At 39.0% G+C, this 21,362-nt stretch overlaps 1 protein-coding gene across 5 annotated transcripts in view; it reads left to right on the forward strand.

Annotated features, from left to right (window-relative positions):
- SCAF8 (SR-related CTD associated factor 8) overlaps positions 1-21,362 on the forward strand; it is a 75,914-nt gene that overhangs the window by 10,230 nt on the left and 44,322 nt on the right. For 4 of the 5 annotated variants that reach the window (XR_014154460.1, XR_014154461.1, XM_081854318.1 and 1 more), the window contains exons 2-14: positions 5,509-5,592; positions 6,385-6,429; positions 8,060-8,221; positions 9,897-10,053; positions 11,124-11,254; positions 12,729-12,905; positions 13,979-14,061; positions 16,296-16,410; positions 18,294-18,425; positions 18,850-18,962; positions 19,084-19,277; positions 19,649-19,749; positions 20,715-20,828. Coding sequence is in view for 3 of the 5 variants with exons in the window: in XM_081854318.1 (XP_081710444.1) it covers positions 5,509-5,592; positions 6,385-6,429; positions 8,060-8,221; positions 9,897-10,053; positions 11,124-11,254; positions 12,729-12,905; positions 13,979-14,061; positions 16,296-16,410; positions 18,294-18,425; positions 18,850-18,962; positions 19,084-19,277; positions 19,649-19,749; positions 20,715-20,828 (1,608 nt within the window). In the remaining 2 variants the exon portion in view is untranslated. The remainder of the gene's footprint in view (positions 1-5,508; positions 5,593-6,384; positions 6,430-8,059; positions 8,222-9,896; positions 10,054-11,123; positions 11,255-12,728; positions 12,906-13,978; positions 14,062-16,295; positions 16,411-18,293; positions 18,426-18,849; positions 18,963-19,083; positions 19,278-19,648; positions 19,750-20,714; positions 20,829-21,362) is intronic. The other variant, XM_081854319.1, reaches the window with a different exon arrangement.

The raw sequence follows: 21,362 nt of genomic DNA on the forward strand, positions 1-21,362 counted from the left end.
TTTTAGTGTATTTCTGGTTTTTATGGAAGCCGCCCAGAGTGGCTGGGGAAACCCAGCCAGATGGGCGGGGTACAAATAATAAATTATTATTATTATTATTATTATTATTATTATTATTATTATTATTATTAACACTGTTCAAAGGAAATCATGTTGGTATGTTTAGACTAAAGTTTGTAAAGTAGACCTAGGAAAAACTAATATATTCAGAACATTAAAGATGAGACGTAGAAGATGCAATGTAACTAAGAATTTAAAGTTTAAGGGATGATGAGTATTGGAGGAGGGAACTCATACGAGGTATTAATATTATTCTTTTCTTTTTTTCTGTTTTTTTATTTCGGGGATATTACATGTATTTTTGTTGGTGCGAACAATTACTGTTTGTTTGTCTGTGTATGAAACAAACAAACAAACAAACAGTTTCCAGATTTCTCATAAAACTGTTCTTTTTAAATAATTTTCATTAGTTTTCAATTAGTTTTATTAGTTTTCAATCTAATAATAGCCTCATTATATCAATGCCAAATTACAATACAATTCCCTATATCAATTATTCAAATACCAAATTACATAATTTAGGTGGCTCCCCATGTTCTAGAATTGATGGTTTGATGATTTACTTTATTTCTACATTCCAAAATCTTATTGCTTTCAATTATATTCCAGTCATAATAGTAATCCCTTATACAACAGCTGCAATATTTATAACTTGTATTCATATTGACACATTCAATGATTTATAAGTCTACAAGTGAACATCTCCTACTGTATCCTTGTTCCTCCTGTGTGTAACATTTGTTCTGCCTATGTTGTTTCTTCCTGTCCTTGTAAAATATTACAGTGAGGGGGGAAAGTATTTGATCCCCTGCTAAATTTGCCCTCTGACGAAGAAATGACCAGTCCATAATTTTAATGGTTTGTTTATTGTAGCTGTGAGAGACAGAATAATAACAGGAAAATCCCCAGAAACCCAGAAGACAAAAGTCAGAGATTGATGTGCATTATAATGAGTGAAATAAGTATTTGATCCCCTATCAACCAGCCAGATGTCAGGCTACCTGGTATCTTCACTGTATGTAACGAGCTGAGATTAGAAGCACCTGCTGTAAAGGAGAGGTCTTACCTGTAATCCCAGCTCATTACAGTACCTGTACAAAAGACACCTGTCAACAGAAGCAATCAATCCAGCAGATTCCAAAGTAGCCACCATGACCAAGACCAAAGAGCTGTCCAAGGATGTCAGGGACAAGATTGTAGACCTGCACAAGGCCGGACTGGGCTACAAGACTATTGCCAAGCAGCTTGGTGAGAAGGTGACAACAGTTGGTGCAATAATTCGCAAATGGAAGAAACACAAAATAACTGTCAACCTCCCTCGGTCTGGGGCTCCATGAAAGACCTTATCTCGTGGAGTTGCAATGATCAGGAGAACGGTGATGAAGCAGCCCAGAACTACACGAGGGGAAGTTGTCAATGATCTCAGGGCAGCTGGGACCATAGTCGCCATGAAAACGGTAACACACTACACCATGAAGGACAGATCTTGCAGAGCCCGCAAGGTCTCCTTGCTCAAGACAGCACATGTACAGGCGCGTCTGCAGTTTGCCAATGCACATCTGAATGACCCAGAGGAAAACTGGGTGAAAGTGTGCTCAGATAAGACCAAAATCAAGCTCTTTGGCATCAACTCAACTCGCCGTGTTTGGAGGAGGAGGAATGCTGCCTACGACCCCAAGAACACCATCCCCACTGTCAAACATGGAGGGGGCATATTATGCTTTGGGGGTGGAGGGGACAATGGACAGGACCATGTATCATCAAATCTTGGGTGAGCACCTCCTTCCCTCAGCCAGGGCATTGAAAATGAGTCAAGGATGGGTATTCCAGCATGACAATGACCCAAAACACACGGCCAAGGCAACAAAGAAGTGGCTCAAGAAGAAGCACAAGAAGGTCCTGGAGTGGCTTAGCCAGTCTCCAGACCTTAATCCCATCGAAAATCTGTGGAGGGAGCTGAAGGTTCGAGTAGCTACACATCAGCCTCAAAATCTTACTGACTTGGAGAGGATCTGCAAAGAGGAGTGGGACAAAATACCTCCTGAGATGTGTGCAAACCTGGCGGCCACCTACAAGAAACGTCTGACCTCTATAATTGCCAACAAGGGTTTTACCACCAAGTACTAAGTCATCTTTTGCAAAGGGATCAAATACTTATTTCACTCATTATAATCCATATCAATCTCTGACTTTTGTCTTCTGGGTTTCTGGGGGTTTTCCTGTTGCTAGTCTGTCTCTCACAGCTACAATAAACATACCATTAAAATTATGGACTGGTCATTTCTTCGTCAGAGGGCAAACGGGCAAATTTAGCAGGGGATCAAATACTTTCCCCCCCCCCCTCACTGTACGTCCATCTTTACCGTTTGTTGCTGCTGTCTGTCATGCCTTGCGCGGAGCTGATGTCCAGATGTTATTCCAAAAGTTTCTCCCTCACTCAGTCCTGTGCTTCTTTGTTATTGCAACTTTTAACAATAGTTGCAAAAGTCTCCTGGCCCAGGAAAATCCATTCTACCTAGGAATCTTAGTGCTTCCATGAGATTTAGGAATATTGCATCCAAAGGTGCCTGCAGAATGTGCTTCCACTTGGGAAATGGGACTCCCACTTCCACTCCACCCTGTGCCCCCCAAATCTGCAAAGGGTTGGGAGACCCTCCAGAGCACATCCAGAGGGGTGCAGGGGGCTGTAGGTGGAAGGAGAGGAAGTCTTATTGTGTGAGTGGATGTCTGCTCATCAATGTAAAATGTAATGTGTCCATTTTGCTTTTTTAAACACCTTAAATTGGTCATTGGATCAGCAAAAGTTATGAAATAATATATTTCTATTATTGTGATCCACACTGAAACCATTTGTTGATGAAGGATAGGATATAAATTTTATCAGTATAATTAAATGGAACAGCTTTTTGCATATTGGCCCAAATATTGTCTCTCTATATAAAATATATATGATATTAAAAGTTAATTCAGGGTTTCTCCATAATCTAGAAAGAGAGATTTATTTATCTAGGGGCATTCTTAGTTGTCAGTGGCTCCCATAAAATTCTATGGGGCAATTAAATGGACTGCAGTCTCAGACACATAGAGGTGGGCAAATTGTGGAATTCAGTTATGTCTGCTTAAAGTTCTTCCACAAAAGTGATAAGCTCCAGTGATTTATGATTTATAACTTCTGGGTTAGCGCCAACGTCTAATGGCGGATTCCCTCCGAGCTCCAGAGGGAATCGGCTCTGCATGGATCGGGTTCTGCCGCGCTGGCGACGCGGGGACCCTTAGAAACCACAGGCACAGAAGCCTGTGGACTTGGTGACTCGGCGGGCACCATTTGCGCCCCCCCGACCTGCGAAGGAGCCCTTTTAAAGGCTTCGGAACGGGGACGGGAGTGGCGCGGTGCTGAGAGTCCTCTGCTTCCCCTGCTGAGTGAAGCCGCATGCCATGGACGGAGAGCGCTGACTTTTTCGTGAGAACATTCGGACTAAAAAGCAACAACTCGTGAGTAATACAGAAATTGGACTTAAAAAGGAAATTTTTTCTTTGAATTTGGAACGACCGGGGAAGATACAAAAAGGAAGTCCGTCTTCCCCTCTTGTAGACAACTTAAAGCAAGGACTAAATAACTAAGGTCGAGAGAATATCTCTCATTGTAACGGAACAAAGTCATTAATTTCACGATTGGACAGTATAAGTAATTTTGCTGGAGGATAAGAGTGGATTTTGAGAGCTGCGCAACCCCCTGGGACCCGGGAGTGATCAGCGGGAGAGCCTGTTGGAAAGATACAGAAGACTTTGACAGCTGTCAAAAGTAGCTGTCAAAGTTGGGGAATACAAAGTAACATTGTTTTTGCTGCCTTTGCCAGTTGGATTTGTTACATGTTGGTTATAAATTGTTGAAAAATAAGTTATTTTGTTTTTGGGACTGGAATAAGAAGGATAGTAAATATCCATAATCCCTCTAGAGGGGGTTTTGGGACACTGCAAGAATGGCTGGAAGTGGAAAAATACTCACTGAGTTGAACAAGACTTTTTATCTCTTGGGAAAGCTTCAAGAACAAAGTAATATTTTGGCTACAGGGGTCATGGGACTGAATGAAACAGTAAATAACTTTACTGGAAATGGAAGGGACTTGACTCAAGTCTTTGTCTTTGAACCAAAAGCCCCTGTAGCGGAATTAAAAGACTTTGCAGCTGAGCAGGAAAAGAAACTTGACAAATTTGAGAAAGTGGAACAAGTGGAAGAGAAATATGAGGATTTGGAGGGAAAGGAAGGAGGAGTTAAAATGTTGCAGAAGGTTAAGGAAGGCCAGAGGCCTGGCAGGAAGGCCACAAAGTAAAATAAGAACTGGGTGATGAAGATTTGGCTTGAATTGGAGAAGGAAGAATGGAGAGACCTATCTAGAAGGAGACCTGAAGACTTGTGGATTACAAATTTGATTAAGATGGATGTTCGAGCGCTTGGGACATTTAAATTTATCAATTCTTCTAAACATGGAGGCCTGGCCGGAAGAAATATGGACTTTTTTGGGATTGTGCTCCTCCGAGACTTGGGCTCTGATATGAAGGACTATCCAAAGAACCGGCAAAGAGGAACTGAGAGAGACTTAAAAGCCTCTGATGTGAGATTGCCAGGCTGATAACATACGGACTGATGGACATTGGTTTGGGGATCGAAACCGGGAAAGGGAGGGTGGGGTTTGATCAATCCAAAGGTTGTATAAATTTTTTTTTTGATACTTTTTATTTTATATTTTTGGTTTGGTATTAATATAAAATTGGGAAATTCGTGGAAGGGAATCTGGGTCGACCTTGGGGAAAAGGGTTTAAGTAGAAGGACTGATATAATAATGATATAAGGTAAAAAAACTTAAGAACTTGTTGAAATAATATTTGGAACTGGAATACAAGAAGGGGAGGCGAGAGGAAGTCGTGGGAAATAAGGTATAAGAAAATAAGGACTGAAAGTATACTTGTTTTGTGTGTCTTCTTTGTCTTTTTGTGTATTTGTCTTATTTGAAACTTCAATAAATAATATATTTAAAAAAAAGATTTATGAAAGAAATGAGACAGGATACACGTGGCAGCATTGATTGGTGGGGGGTGGGATCTGTACCTTCTGCAGACACCAGGGTCATTGAAGGAGAAGACAGGTTTAGTTTCTCCTCTAATGCTTTTTTTCTGATTGTGCCTTTTTATTTGCTCCAAAACAGTGAATGATTCTATTCACCCTTATGGCAAAGTAGAACTCTCAGTAAGCTTCATAACTTTGCAGGGTGTTGAACCTAAGTTTCCCATGTCCAAAGCCAATACTTGTTTACTTTCCTATGCTGAGTTTCTCCTTAGGTTAGCTTCCTTTCCCAGGTTCCTTTGGAGAACCATCTGTTGGTATTGTGCTGTTAACATGGAAATTGTTTGCAGGCACTATTTACAGCAATCTTTTTTTCTTTCTTTCAGCTCTACTCGCTGAATGACTACAAACCTCCTATTTCAAAGGCTAAAATGACACAGATTACTAAGGCAGCAATCAAGGCTATAAAGGTAGGAAACTGGTTTTACTGCTTACGTATGTCTCTTAAGTGGTAGTGGTCTTTGTTAGTGCACTGCAATGTTTATGATTTCCTGATCTTTTTTTTAAAAAATAGTAAATTTAATTTAAAAGATCAGTGTCAAATAATGATTACTTGAGCTGTAAAAGTTCTGGGGATTTTGAAGCCATGGGAGAAAATAGGGGTTTTGCCTTACTAGCAACCAGCAATCAATTTATTCAGGGTAGCTTAAAATGTTGAGCAAAAGGTATTGGTAGGTATCCTTTATTTATGGGGAAAACAAGTAGATACTTAATGTTCAACCCAGATGAGTGCAAGTGCAATATCAGCAGGTGGAGAATTCCACAGGCCTCCTTAGAGCCATGATTTTCATCCTACTCTTGTTCTTCACCTTACCCTCCCCCCCAAAAAAAGTATATAGGTGTGCATTTAAGTAGTCTTAGGGGACATTGCAAGGAATAGGATCACAAGTAATTTGCATGCTGCCCGTAGAAAGGTCTGAATGGAGGATTAGAAGCATTCCCACATTCCCTGCCATGCCCCTACCCATCTTGAGCTGATTGCATGTTCTCAATGGGGAAAGGATTGGGATATATTGAGTCCTGTGGGAGTCTTCAACATGTGGTCATTGTGTGCTTGATTAGATTGAACCCAGAAAATGTATAAGGAAATCACTAAACAAGAAGGGGGGGAGAGAATTTTATATATATATATATGTGTGTGTGTGTGTGTGTGTATATATATATATATATATACCAATTAAAAATATCTTCTTTTCTTTTAGTTCTACAAGCATGTTGTACAAAGTGTTGAAAAATTCATACAAAAGGTAAGTTACCAAATAAAATCATATTAGTAATATTTTAGTATCTTGATCAAATCAATTGATAGATTGTTAAAGACAAATAAAAATACATATATGCATAAGAGGCACTGATGTCAATAATTACTTCAGAGTATGTGCATAGAAATCAGGCTAAAAATCTTTATTTGCACAATAACTACTATTATGCTTCCTTTCCTTTTTCATGTTATGATAGGTGTTTGTTGCATGTTGAGAGCTAAATATGAATTACTTTAACTTTCATATGTACTGTTCATTTCACATCATTTTGATAGTAAAACATCCAAGAAAAATAGTGTAAAACTTTCTTAGTAGCTGAAGCTGTTGCATGGAAGCATTGTTTTCTGTGTTGTGAGCAATGTTGTGCCATGCACCCAAAGTATAGTCATTTATACAACAAGTAAGGAATAAAAAAGGACCTCACTGCTTTTTATTCTTAGGCTGCTATTGGAAGAATAAGTTGCTGTAGCTTAAGATACTTTAATTTTAAAGATTAGGAGGTGCTTCTGACGTCCAGGTCTCCTGGCTTGGCAGAGTTAGGATGGGATAGAGATGCTTTTCTACTAGCGGGCGGCGGCTGCTGCTGCTGGTATATGTCTGACCTGGAAACCACAGTTACATGCACAGAAACCTCCATGGGTATAGATCTACTTACCGCATTGATATCAGAGGTAGATTTCAAAGTGGGATTTTCTGGTTTTGACCTATAAAGCTTTAAATGGCTTAGGACTGCAATGCCTCAAGGACCACTTCTCCCCATGTAAACTGACCTGGACCCTGCAGTCATCATCTTAGGCCCTTTTTCAGTGCATCCTCCGTGAGAGGTCTGGAGAGTGGCAACACAAAAACTGGCTTTTTCTGCCGTGGCTCTCCACTTGTGGGATGCTTTCCCCTGAAAGGCTTGCCTGATGCCTCCATTACATATCTTGAGGTGCCAGGCAAAAACATTCCTCTTCTCCCAGGCCTTTGGCTAATTAAACAATCTATGGACTTTTAAACTGTTGGGGTGGGGGTAGTTACTGGTTTAATTTGCTACTGGGTTGTGCATTTTTGTGGTTTTATATTGCAAACTACCCTGTGATCATCGGATGAAGAGCAGTATAGAAATGAATGAATGAATGAATGAATGAATAAGGTAACTCAAAGTCCCTTCATTCTGCAGATAGTTTGAAAGCTTGAACCCTTCATAGGAGAAGGGCCAGAGCTCAGTAATAGAGGATCTGTTTTGCATGCAGAAGGTGCAAGGTTCAATCCCTAGCATCTCCAGGTAGGACTGGGAGAGGACCCTGCCTGAAACCTTGAAGAGCTTCTACCAGTGAGTGTAAACAATACTGAGCTAGATGAACCAATAGTCTCACTCATTATAAGGCAACCTCCTATGTTCCTATGTAAACCAATGGGAATAGAACTTTTTTTTAAAAAAAAAAGAGAGAGCTAAAGATAAAGAAGAATCCCCACCACATCCTGCCTGTCATTATTTTTGCAGTTACCCAGGTACATTCAACTGTTGAAACAGTATTGAAATTAGGTCAGTTGTTTTAATTTGCTATTATTGTTTCTACTACTTGCAGATTCACATATAAAATGGCTGTTTTCTTTCTATATTCCTTCATAGTGTAAACCAGAATACAAGGTGCCTGGCTTATATGTCATTGACTCTATTGTTCGACAGTCTCGACATCAGTTTGGACAAGAAAAGGATGTGTTCGCTCCTAGGTTTAGCAATAACATAATTAGCACTTTCCAGAATTTATACCGTTGCCCTGGGGATGACAAGGTATGGTGATCATCTCTATTCCCCCTCCCCCCAGACAGTCCAGTAATTAAAGTTCAGCATATCTAAATTTCATTTTAGTACTGTGGGTGATAATGTATTTCTTGACAATGTCTCTGGGAAAATAGGCAAACATTTCCAGTAAGAATTTGGGAGAAAGGTGTAGCAATCATCGATAAGATTTTTAAAACAGTGACTGGAAATTTTGTACTACTATTTGTGGAAAGTGGGAAAGAAGTATAGTGATTTTTATGTATTTTAAGTACAGGATTATCACTGTTCTCTACACCCTTACATTGTTATTATATCATAGATATTATCCTTATATAACGCTTTTGTTTATTCAAAGTGCTTCAGTTGCATAATAATGATGATGATGATGATGATGATGATGATGGCGATGGCATGTTGCTCATTTTTCAAATAAGTCATTCCTTGGAGGTTTTAAATCGGAGTTTGGTTGGTCATCTATAATAGATACTTTAGCTGAGATTCCTGCATTGCAGCGGGTTGGACTAGATGACTCTTAGGTCCCTTCCAACTCTAAGATTCTATAATTCTATGAAAGGGGAACTGTTAATTAAGGAATAACAGCATAGTGGCTGTTGCCTTCATCTGCCAGAAAAAAAAGCCTTCTCAGTATATCTTCTCAATAACCCTAAAAATATTAGCAAGCAAAAAGAATCCAATGGTGTTATCCACATAGGGTTGTTTCCAGTGGAGTCCCTCCACTGACAGAGGGCTTTGATCAAGCATAGGCTTATGTCAGTGGAATAATGCATTCATCTCTTTATCATGCAGCGTAATGGCACAACTATTCATATTAAAAACAGAATTTAGGATTTTTTGTTTCATTTCCCCAATTTCATTCAAGTCAGCCTAGCTATAAGCATAATGTGAAGCACATCAGTCTCATGTTTCATCTTTCATATACGATAGGGGTTGTATCTAATGGTGTCCCTCTGCTTGCGCCTTGATCCAGTTGAGGCTGGATCAAAATGGGGAAGAGGTGATTTTTGCCACACAAAACCCCCCCTTCCATCTCCCATTTGCTTTAGAGTTTGTGGACCCTTTGGAACAGCATGGGAGGGAACATGCAGGAGGGAGCTTCAGGTTAAGGGGCAACTGATTTTTTTAAAAAATCCTTTATATCTGATAACATTGTGGGTTTCTTTTGAACAATTTTCTGAAACAGTTGGGAAGATCAGAAGCATGGCATAGACTTATTTGCTGCCACCACCGCCTCTTGCATACTGGTTCCTTCATTTATTTCCAAGTTGCTGTGACTGTAATTTGCCTTGACATGCAAAGTAGATGAGTCGCAACTTCCAGGCTAAGGGTAACCAGCACGGTGCACCCAGATGTTGTTGGTCTGCAGATGCCATCAGCTCCAGATAGCATTGCTAATGGACAGGCATGATGGGAGTTATAGACCATAACACCATGATTTGAAGCAGGTTTGGCATGCATGCGATAAAGCAACCTAGAAATGGTAGAGGGAATTGACATTCAAGAGGGAAACTGGGAGCACACAAGCCCTCAACACATTTCTTCCAAACCATGTTCTGGAGAATCATCCAAATTCAGCCATCTATTCCACACTTAGTTTGGAACAGTAGGAGGTGCTTATGATGTAAATTCCAATATAAAATGTTGTGTTACCCTTGCTTCCTTTTAGAGTAAAATTGTGAGAGTGCTAAATTTGTGGCAGAAGAATAATGTGTTCAAAAGTGAAATTATCCAGCCTCTGTTGGATATGGCAGCGGGAATTCCTCCTCCAGTCGTGACCCCTGTCTTGCCTGGGACAACTGCTACTATGAGTAACAATACACCAGGTAACAAAAATGTTATGAATGTTCTCCATTGTGAAAAACTGTTTCTCCATTAATACTTCGTCATGGTTTTAATTTGGCAAAGGCTGATATATGACACTTGCCTGTTTTATGTCTGTAGGAATGATGAACTTCATATACAGGGATTATTTTGTCCAGTATTTTGATATTTTAATCCTAGTACTGTATCTTGTTCTTTCAGGTACTACTATAATAAATTGTAGTTAGTTGATAAGGAAAAGAAGTTTATTTAGTAAGGACCTCATACAATAGCTCTTCTTAAAAGGATTTGAATCAAATTATATCTCAGTTAATGTAAGGGTGGAGAACCTTCGGTCCAGGGGTCAAATGTTCTGACCCTTGGGATTCTCGCCATTCCATACCTCCTCAGGCCATATTTTTTTGTTCTTTGCTGCCTGAAATTTGATCTTGAAGTCTGGTAATTACTCTAGCTCTGCCTGGTTGGTGTTTAGAGAGGGATGTGTGTAAACATATCCAAGGCTTTCATATAGGGGTATGAAACGATGGTGCCAAATAAGTTCTCTTTGCTTCAAATTTGACTGGTTGGTAATGATGAGATGCCCTTCTGTCTGATGGTTTTCAACTGGTATACTTTTGTCTTCATTGTCGAAGGAATAGTGTTACTTTGTGCTGCTCGTAGTCCTTGCCTGTAGGATTATCATATGGGTCAAGTACAAGTTGTCATCCTAGGTAGCTCCATTTTTATTTTATTTTTAATTTAACAATTTGTATACCGCTTAGTCACAGTCTTCTCAGGAAACCCAGTAAAATAAAACTGGAAATGTGTTAAAACTTGAAAATCAGAATAAGTTAATTGTTGGGGAGGCCTGGCTTTCACATGGTTTGCTGAAGATCTGTTCAGAGAGAGAGAGAATTTTGGTTGATTTGTATTTTCGCAATATGCTGCTATTCTCTTTACATATATATGTTCACAGCCTAGGCTAAAAAAAACCCCAAACCCTGGCTCTTGTATGTCTTCTCCCTTCCCTTCCCCATTCATTCTCTTTACATACTTTTTATTACATGCTTCCTGCCTTTCCCCTTGATTTCAGGAACGCCTGTGACACCTGCTACACCAGCCAATGTGGTCCAAAGTTTACCTGATCCTTGGGTGTCTCAGATAACTAATACAGATACTCTTACTGCTGTAGCACAGATCTTGCAGAGTCCACAAGGCCAACAGGTAAAGTGTGTTCGGCTTTAAAACAAAATCACAGAATTGGGTAATTAACCTCCTTACGTATATGTTTAGTTTAAATTGTCCATGAAAGGTCCAAGAGTATTTCCCCCCCCCCACTTTAATTTATTCTTGATTTGTCAAATGCTGGTATTGGATGTGATACTGAATGCCAGCATGATAGGTACCCTTGTATGTCAGTATGTTTCCAAAAGAGTAATGCATGAGATATCCCTCCCTGATTTGACTTGTGTTTTATGATTTGTAAATATGGTTTGGACCTGGTCCAACTGGACCCGGGATTTTAGGGAAATCTCTAGAAATCCCTTTGCATTGCAAAACAAGAACAGTTGTAACTTTTCCTTTTTTACTTAGGAATATGAAATATGGAGACTTGATAGGCCATATAGAGGAGTTTTAACTCTGTAAAATGTTATATGGCTATCTCCAGGGGTTTTCATGTTAGTCATCTTTAAAGTTTACATTTTTTTAAAAAAAGCAAATAATTTTTCAATAAAAAACAGTGAGTGCTCAATTATGTCAATTTTCATGCTCCTATGTTTGCCCTACATTGATAATAATGATAATGCTAAGTTAAGTAGACCATGTCCACAATGATAGGCTGGCTGGCTGATAATAAATTGTAATTAATAATGATGGTGATAATTCTTCGCTATGAGAAGAGACTAAAATAAAAAAAGACAGATAACAAAATTTTGTTTTTGTTTTAATGATGGAACTGGCATTGATTGTAAAAGGATAGAAAATAAACACAAACTGAATGAATGCCACCCAATCCCACCAAACACTTCTTAAGAAAGAGAACCTACAAAAGAGTTGTGCATTTAAAACTTTCACAGACACATACAGTAATTGAAGAGTGTTGGGTGGGGTAATAGCATACTAGGCATACCCTACAACTCTCATTAAGCATAGTTCAGCTCCCCTGTTTCTCCTTTCACCGCCATTCTATGGTGTTGTAATTAATAATTGCAGCATTTTAGAGACACACTTTTTGACTTTTGAGAGTTTTGAGCTACGCATCGACACAAATCTGTACAAATTGATTGAGGCAATCTTATCCTGCCTGTAGTGATTTGTAGCTGCTTCAGCCTGATCTGGACAGGATACACACCGGCCTAAATCAGCTCTTGGGATTTGGCCAGACTGGGTGCAGAGCCCTGATATCCATCTTTTTCCTTTCAGCATTTCTCTGGAAGCAGTTACTGTTTTCTGAAAATTGCTTGAACAAGTTGAACGTTGCGTATAAAATATAAGCAAATACAATAAATAATAATGCATATATAAATGGGTTTGTTTTATTTTGGTGTTTTGCCATCCCTTGTCTATCAAAGCACATTATAAGAATAGCTGGACATAAATGAAACTTAATTTTCGAAGTCAAATTATATGTTTATTTTATAAATGTGTACATAACACTAGCAAAAATGTCATTTCTCTCTTCTTCCCCTCATTCCAGCTTCAACAACTCATACAGACACTGCAAATGCAACAGCAGAAACCACAACCATCATTACTTCAAGCACTGGATGCGGGTCTCGTCGTTCAGTTACAAGCCCTCACTGCACAACTCACAGCCGCTGCCGCTGCTGCCAATACACTTAACCCACTAGAACAGAGTGTCTCTTTTAACAAGGTAGAAGTTGATCTACCAAGTTTGAGAAAGGTTGCTAGAATTTGAAGAATATATTTCCATGGATTTTGTTTCCTTGTTTCCCTTTTGCTTTGTTTTTAAAATAGATTTTTAATATCTTCTAAATCTTAAGATGTTAATAGAAATTTTTTATTAAAATATGTCAGCTTCTTAAAATTTTTTAGAAGTGATATGCTGAATCTTTCATCTTCTTTCAACGATATTGGCCCTGATCTAGAAATATGTTTAACAAATCAAAGGGTCAAAATGTCACCTAGATTGAAAGAGAGATGAGCCTGAATCCAAGCCCCTTCCTGATACGGGGATGGTGGGGGTATCGGGATGCAGTTCCCCATACCTGCAACCAGATGATCCATATTCACACCATGTCTGGTGCTTTAATATGCAGTTATTGACCCAGTGTTGGGAATTGCATGTACAGACCTGGATGCTGGATCACTGAACTAGTTTTTCATCAAATATTCTACTTTTTAAAGGTAACAGTTGAGTTTCTTTCTTTGCAATCCCATGAGCTTACTTACGAATGCAGTAGGCTATTTTATGCTGACTGGTCTGACCTAGCCATATGAAGCAGCTTACCTGTACATAATTCTGTACTGCTGGCACCAGCTTTAAATTGGTTGGTGGTTGCTTATGTGTCAGTACACCAGCATAAACCTGGGACATAGATCCCTGATTCAGTAAGGTAACCCAATTTAAATATACCACTAGTTTTATACATATGTATAGGTAACCCAATTTAAATGGGGCACTGGCTGCATTTGTTTGAGGTGTGCTGGTTTTTTCTAGCATATCAAACATCACATTTAACCCAGGCATAAAATGTAACCATACAAATAACTAAGTTGTATTCATTAGTCTCATGCTATTTATGGCTTATCTGTATTACCATTTTCATATGCCAAGTAAGCAAAATACATACAGACATATGAAAATGTACATTTCCAACAGGCCAAAAATAAACAAGTAAAGCTACTGTGACTTCCTTTTAACATGCCATCTTGAATAGTTTGTGGATATAGTGCATTTCTAATGCATTATTTGTTTTCTCCTAGAAGCTGATGGATAGGTTTAGCGATTTTGGTGAAGAAGCTGACATTAATGAAGAACCTAAAAAAGAAACTCCAACTTCCCAAATGTAAGACTTCACTTCGTTTAATATATCAAGTGGAAATAGTGTGAAAAGTAGACTTCCTGGTTGGTTGGTTGGTTGGTTTGCTTGCTTGCTTGCGAAGCGGAGGGGCTGCATGTGTAGACAGAATGCTCATTTCTGTATTGGCCTATTAAGCTAATAAGTGATAATCTAAAAGCAGTATTTAATTAAGAGCACTTCTAAACCACTTTATATAAATGTACCTATTTTATATTGAAGTACCTTTGGGTGTACCTATTTAGATTCCTTTTTTTTCAAACTTTGTTAGGTGGGCAAAGGAAAAACAATTAGTTGCATTACTTATTATAACATCTAGTGCTATGTTTGTCCCAGCAAATTAATAAGACTTTTCTTTACTTCAGATTTTCATTGGATTTAAATCTCAATGGAAACTTCTGAAATGAGTTTAATTTTCATTGAAGCCTTTTAGTTGCAGAGTTTGCTACTTTTGATATTGTTCCTATTACGCTGAATGTTGCTTGTTTCAAAGTTGCTGGTCTTTTACAAAAAACAATTTGCCAAAGCAGATGTTACAACCTTGTACTCTGTTCTTAAAACATATTTTCAAAGTCCCATGCTTCATTAATCTAAATGTATATAGAACATTGGCTTGGATACTAACTTCCATGGGTTGTGCTCTTCTCTGTTTTACTCTGTCATATTGTATCAGTGAGTATGTTGCAAACTTCCTTGAGCAGTTTCTTTTGAACGAGAAAGGAGTGGTACGAGTTTCTTTGATAAATACTTTCTTGCTTCCCCCTTCCTACTGGAGCCCTTTGTGCTGCCAAAAGCTGCTTCCTGGGGAGCCTTCTAAACTAGCATAAGATTTGGCCCTCGGAGTTGTAACAAGAGCAAGAATTCACGAAGGCCTGCAACAGCATCTTTGGGTCAAAGCTATTATTGTAACCTCGTCTATAGCAACAGATTGCAAATTAGTGCAAAATTCATTTGTATTACTGAATAGGGCTGGGTGATACCTGATTTTCAACATCATGATATATCACCAGCTAAATATCACAATATTGTGATATATCACCATATATATATCTGTGGTTGAGTGCCTTGCTGTGCCTGCCTGTATCTCCTCGCAGCTGCAGAGGGCATGCTGTGCTTCCTTGATGAGGCTCCCTGCGGCAGTGGAGGGCCTTAAAATGTAAGGAAGTAGTAGATTTCACAAAAATACTAAATAAACCTCCATATAATATATTTAATATATTTTAAACTAATTTAAGAGTAGTTTAGGTGATTTACTAGTCAAGTTGCATCTGATTCCCCACTCAGAGGTCTAAGTGGAATCTGTGCATGTGTAAGCCCCACTGAGTTCAACTAAACTTACTTCTACTTTCCTGGGGGTAAGCCTCATTGAATTCAGTGGGGCTTGCTTGTGAGTATGTACGCATTTGCTTACACTGCTTACCGAAAAACACCCTCCCCATCATTCTCACATACTACCCAACCTCCCATTTCAGCATAAGGCAGCCAGTTAATCTACTCCCCTCCACCACCACCACCACCACCACACAGAAGGCCCCTCACAGAAGCCCACATCCCACCAATCTCTTCCTTGTCAAAGGGAGGGAGGGAGGGCAAGCAAAAAGATAGTCTCATTTAAATTTTTAAAAACCCTTCCTTTTTAATATGGAGGAAAGCTATTTAGGGGGAACCAACAATCAAAATCCAACCAGAAAATAATAATAAAACTCTTCCTCCTCTTTTTTTTCACTGGTGGGTGTGAGTGTGAGGGAAGAAAGAAGTGCTTTCCAGTTTTTTGTTTACCTTTTTTACTTTCCCCAGGATATTTGATTGTCTAGCTGGGGGGGGGGTCTCCTCCTGGATTGTTAGCAGACTCTAAATAATTAGTTGAGCTCTAAGTGGAAAGATACCATGAAGCTAAAAGAGTATGCTGGTTTGTGTGAGGGCTTATCATCATTTCTTACAGGTTAGAGTGAGGCATGAGAGAGCAAACAAAGCAGGAGACCAGGTGCCTGCAAATAATCTGCAAAGTATCTGTAAAGTATAGGTTCAACTGAGCTACCCCCTGGGAAGCTGTCAAGTCTCCACCTTTTGTTCACCAGTATATTGCCTTGTTGAAACACTTACCACGATATGGCGATTTATCGCACAGCCCTATTACCGAACTTGTTTTTGTATTAAAGCAATCTATAAGATTATTACTACGTAGTAAGAGGTCGGTTGACTGTTCTAATTGTGTGTTTTAGGCCTCTTGTATCTGAATCTGTGAACAACTCACTTTTTCACCAACTAGCTGAACAGTTACAGCAACAAAACCTAGAACATCTCCGCCAGCAGCTTCTGGAGCAGCAACCTCCAAAGGTATAATATTTTGTATTTTGGACAATAGGTGGTCATCTTTTTAGTATTATTACTATGTTTCTAGTTAGCAAAAGTGAGTTTTACTTTAATGTTCTTTATCATAAAAGCAGAAAAGCATTATAACTTACTTTTAATGTTTTTCACACAGTGAAGGCAGCAGTACAAAGAGGCACATATGCAACTGTGGGTGTATGTTTGTTTGAAGTGATTTCTTCTGATCAGTTGCCACCAAGAAGCACTTCCCTGAGATCAAAAAGTGCTTGGGGATGAGGATTTGGTGAAAGTGGCTTAAACGCAAACTGGAGTATGTAGCAGTATCCCAAAGACATTCTCTTTAAGCAGCTTTCAAGTCCAAACTGGAGAGCCAGTGTGGTGTAGTGTTTAAGAGCGGTAGTCTCATAATCTGGGGAACCGGGTTCGCGTCTCCGCTCCTCCACATGCAGCTGCTGGGTGACCTTCGGCTAGTCACACTTCTCTGAAGTCTCTCAGCCCCACTCACCTCACAGAGTGTTTGTTGTGGGGGAGGAAGGGAAAGGAGAATGTTAGCCGCTTTGGGACTCCTTAAAGGGAGTGAAAGACAGGATATCAAATCCAAACTACTACTACTACTCCTCCTCTTCTTCTTCTTCTTCTTCTTCTTCTTCTTCTTCTTCTTCTTCTTCTTGGTTCAAACTATTCAAGTGGGGTGGCAGAAGGTTATGAAGAAAGGCTTGCATAATTTAGGCCTTTTTTCCTAGTGTCATAACCCTGAAATAATACTAGTAGTTAACATCCCTTCATAACTGTGAATTTGGAGCATAGCAGCCCTACTTTGTAGATTTACATAGTTTTGCAAAGGACTTGTACAAAGAGTATCTGAATTGACAGACTAGGAATGGATTTGAAAGAAAATGGATTGTTTCAATAAAAATATTCTGATAGCAGAAACACCGCTAAAGTGGGAATTAGATAATAGTTATAAATACGTTGGGGGGGATTCTGACTTAGAGGCGTTCAGTTATAATACGACAGATCATGGCTTTACCCCATTGGCTCCTCAGCCAATCACATACACCAAAGGTCTGAACCTGCTGTTCCTCTTGTACTGAGCAGGATTACGATCGCAACAATACATCATCAGTAGGGTAAAACTAACCTCTCTCACAACGGTCTAGTTAAAAATTGTCATCAAATGAAATACAGGGTTCACATAGTGAAAAGGTGTTGGCAAATTTTGAGGTGGATGAATTAAAAATCGTATATTGCTGAACAGAGTTGTAATGTTGAGAATTAGTTTAATATTGGTATTCTTCAGTACTGGTTTCATTTTTCAGGAGAATTTTTTCCCCCATTTTCCAGGAGAAAACCTGAGTAGATTTGCCACTAGATGTCACCAAGCATTGACATCTAACACACATCTAACATATCCATCTGGATTTATGAATTTATGCTCTGAGTGGCATTTGATGGAGTCATAATTTTAGTCTCAAAAAGCAGCAAATTTGTTAACTTCTCCTGTGTAACCTATATATATATATTGTAAACCACCCTGTGATCCTTGGATGAAGGGCAATATAGAAATTTAATAAATAAACAATAAATGTAATTTTTGATACAGCAGTTCCTTAAAATGCAGAACTATGCATTCTAAGTTCATCTTAACAATATTTTTCGCAGTTCATAATATTAATGTTTCGATTCCTCACTAGAATTGCAATGGCTCTTCTCTTGGTTTTTTCACATAATTGGGCAAAAACAAATAAACCAACAAATATTCTAATAATGATAAAGGTTTATGCCAAATTGGGCTGCTACATATGTACAGCATGCCTCCTTCTGAAAAGCCAGTACAGTTTCAGGTAAAACAGATGGAAATATTAACCTTGCATAATTTCTTTTTGCAGGCAAGTCCTGAGGAAACACAAGAAGGGAATTTTGGTTCTGAGCATTCAGCATCACCTTCACAAGACAGCAGCCACCAGCAGTTTTTAGAAGTAGAAACAAATCTTGACAATTCAATGGATGTTCAACAACAGGTGAAATATGCTGTTTCTGTTTACATCTATGAAGTGTGATCTCTGTGGTTACAGTTTTACAAGATCAGTAATGTAAATTTTGTAAAATAAAGGATAAATGCACTAGCCTTTGTTAGGGTCTTCCTGGGCAGCAGTATGCTATAGATATGATACTGGGCCTAAGAATTCTTCCCCATTCATTGAACAGATGGTTGCTATCTAGTGATAATTTCATGAATATGTGCACCACAAGAGAATAACAAATATACCCTCAGATTCTGCATGTGAGGATTTTCCCACATCACTCTTTTCTGCGTATAGAACTGCAATGAGGAATAAGACCTTCATATGCAAGCTATTTTGTGCATATAGATTGCTTTTGCGAAATTATTGTGAGCATGTTTTCCTGTACTTTGGTGTGAGCCCCTCTTTCTTCTCTATTCAGGACATGGACATAGATGAAGGTCAAGAAGTTGTAGAACAAGAGGTATTTGAGCAAGAGGAAAAGAAACCTGTAGTTCCTTCAAGATCAAGAACACGTTCAAGATCCCGCTCAAGGTAATTTTGTAATTTTCTTAATATAGTAGATTTTTTTTGTCCCAAAGTTCAAAAACCAAAATGAGTTTTGTGCTTTTCTTATGAGTGTTCTTTTAGCAGCATTGAACCAATTATTTTACAGGTCTCCAAGAAAAAGAAGGTCCAGATCACGATCTGGCTCTAGAAAGCGTAAACATAGAAAGCGTTCGCGCTCTAGATCAAGGGAAAGGAAGAGGAAGTCCTCCAGGTCCTACTCAAGTGAAAGAAGAGCTAGAGAGAGGGAAAAAGAACGACAGAAAAAAGGGTTGCCTCCTATACGGTCAAAAACACTAAGTGGTAAGTCATCTGCTTGCAGTTTAACATTTCTAATAATAAAATAATATTTAATTTGTTATTAGTCATTCTTTCAAAAGATGCAGAGGGTTGAGACTGATTTCTTGGGACATTTTTTCCTAACGTTTCCTAATTCACTTTCCTGCAATGTGTTTACGGTACATATTAGTTTTGGCATGAGATTTTACATGCTTTATGGTAGGGGTTAGTTAAGAGTAGAATTCTCTGCTTAAATTAAACAATTGTATTTATTGGTTTGATGTGCAAGGCCCCAACTTGCTTTAGCTTGTCTGTGGCAAAAGCCTAAAGGTTCCAGCTTAAGTGAACATACGCAACAAACTCTTAATTGATTTATGCAATATTTGTCTTTACAGTCTGCAGTACTACACTTTGGGTTGGTCAGGTGGACAAGAAAGCCACCCAGCAAGATTTAACCAATTTATTTGAAGAATTTGGACAAATAGAATCTATAAATGTAAGTGAAATAATCACCATATGTCTTTTTAAAAATAATATAAGCTTGTTTGAACAGTTGTGTACTCGTTAGTAGAAAATAAGGGTTAGTACATAGAGGTAAGGGATGTGGGTGGCATTGTGGGTTAAACCATTGTGCTGCTTGGGCTTGCCGATTGAAAGGTCGGAGGTTCGAATCCCCGCGACAGGGTGAGCTCCTGTTGTTTGGTCCCAGCTTCTGCTAACCTAGCAATTTGAAAGCACACAGTGCAAGTAAGTAAATAGGTACCGCTCTGGTGGGAAGGTAAATGGCATTTCCATGTGCTGCTCTGGTTTCGCCAGAAGCGGCTTAGTCATGCTGCCACATGACCTGGAAAAACTCTCTGCGGAAGCTGACAAACGCTGGCTCCCTCGGCCTTTAAAGCGAGATGAGCGCCGCAACCCCAGAGTCGTTCACAACTGGACTTAATTGTCAGGGGTCCCTTTACCATTACCTTTTTACATAGAGGTAACTGTACTTCCTAACTAGTTCTAGAGGAATTTAAGTGGAGTTCTGCTTACACAACAAGGCAGGTTTGCCTGCCTCTCCATTGCATCTGCAGCTCATTGTAGTTCTTGAAACGTCACTCCTGAAAGTCAGGTTGACCCTCCAGAATGGCATGGTGGGTGCTGAAGGAGAGGAAACTGACATAAAGTGTGTGTATGTGGTGGTGGTGGAGACTGGATCACAGCTGAAACAGTGTTGTGGAGTCACCTTCTTGACACTTGGTGTCACTGCTGTGTACTGGGGCAAGGCAGTGGTAAGGTCAGAGCTTTGTGAGCACAGGATTGGAGTACCAGAGACTTTGACTGATGCACAGCTCTGCACATTCTTAGTAAGTGGCAGTAACACCAGAGTTGAGAGGATAGCACCGCCCCACCATGATGGCTATTCCTGAGTGCTATCCCTTAGTTTACACTTTACTATTACTTGACTCTTGCTTATAGATGATCCCTCCCAGGGGCTGTGCGTATGTCTGTATGGTTCATAGACAAGATGCTTATCGTGCTCTTCAGAAACTAAGCTCTGGATCCTACAAGATTGGATCTAAAATTATTAAGGTACATCTTCATATTATTCATCTTCAAGATAAATTATAGTAATTGTTTGCTTTCATATACAGTGAAGAATATAACATTTCATGGTTGGTAATACCTATAGTTACTGAGAAAAAATAGGAATTTCTTGATACTCTGTAGAATAATTTTCTTGTCAAGACAGTGATTAGAATTACAAGTGGAATATTTCAAAATGGTAAATCAACAGGAACACAGTTTTAAAACACCAATTAATATAATTTTATGGCTGGTGGTAACAGTATCTGCATTAGAGCATCATTGGGGGGGATTGATATAAGGGAAGAATTTCAGGCAAGTACAACACAATAATTGTAGAGGACGAAAGGCTCAAAGAATTTGGTCTGTGCTAAATAGCTTGATAAAGAAGTTGTAGAAAGTATAACTCAGAAGAGGAAAATAATTACATGATGGTGAAATAATTCATTTTAATTTGGATATATTGAAAGTTTTGCATAGCGAGTTCTTCCATCTTATGAACAATGTAATAGGACTGTTGGTTAGTATGTTTGAAAGGAG

The sequence above is a fragment of the Podarcis erhardii genome (assembly GCF_964252035.2).
Source record: "Podarcis erhardii genome assembly, chromosome: 3".
Lineage (NCBI taxonomy): Eukaryota > Metazoa > Chordata > Lepidosauria > Squamata > Lacertidae > Podarcis > Podarcis erhardii.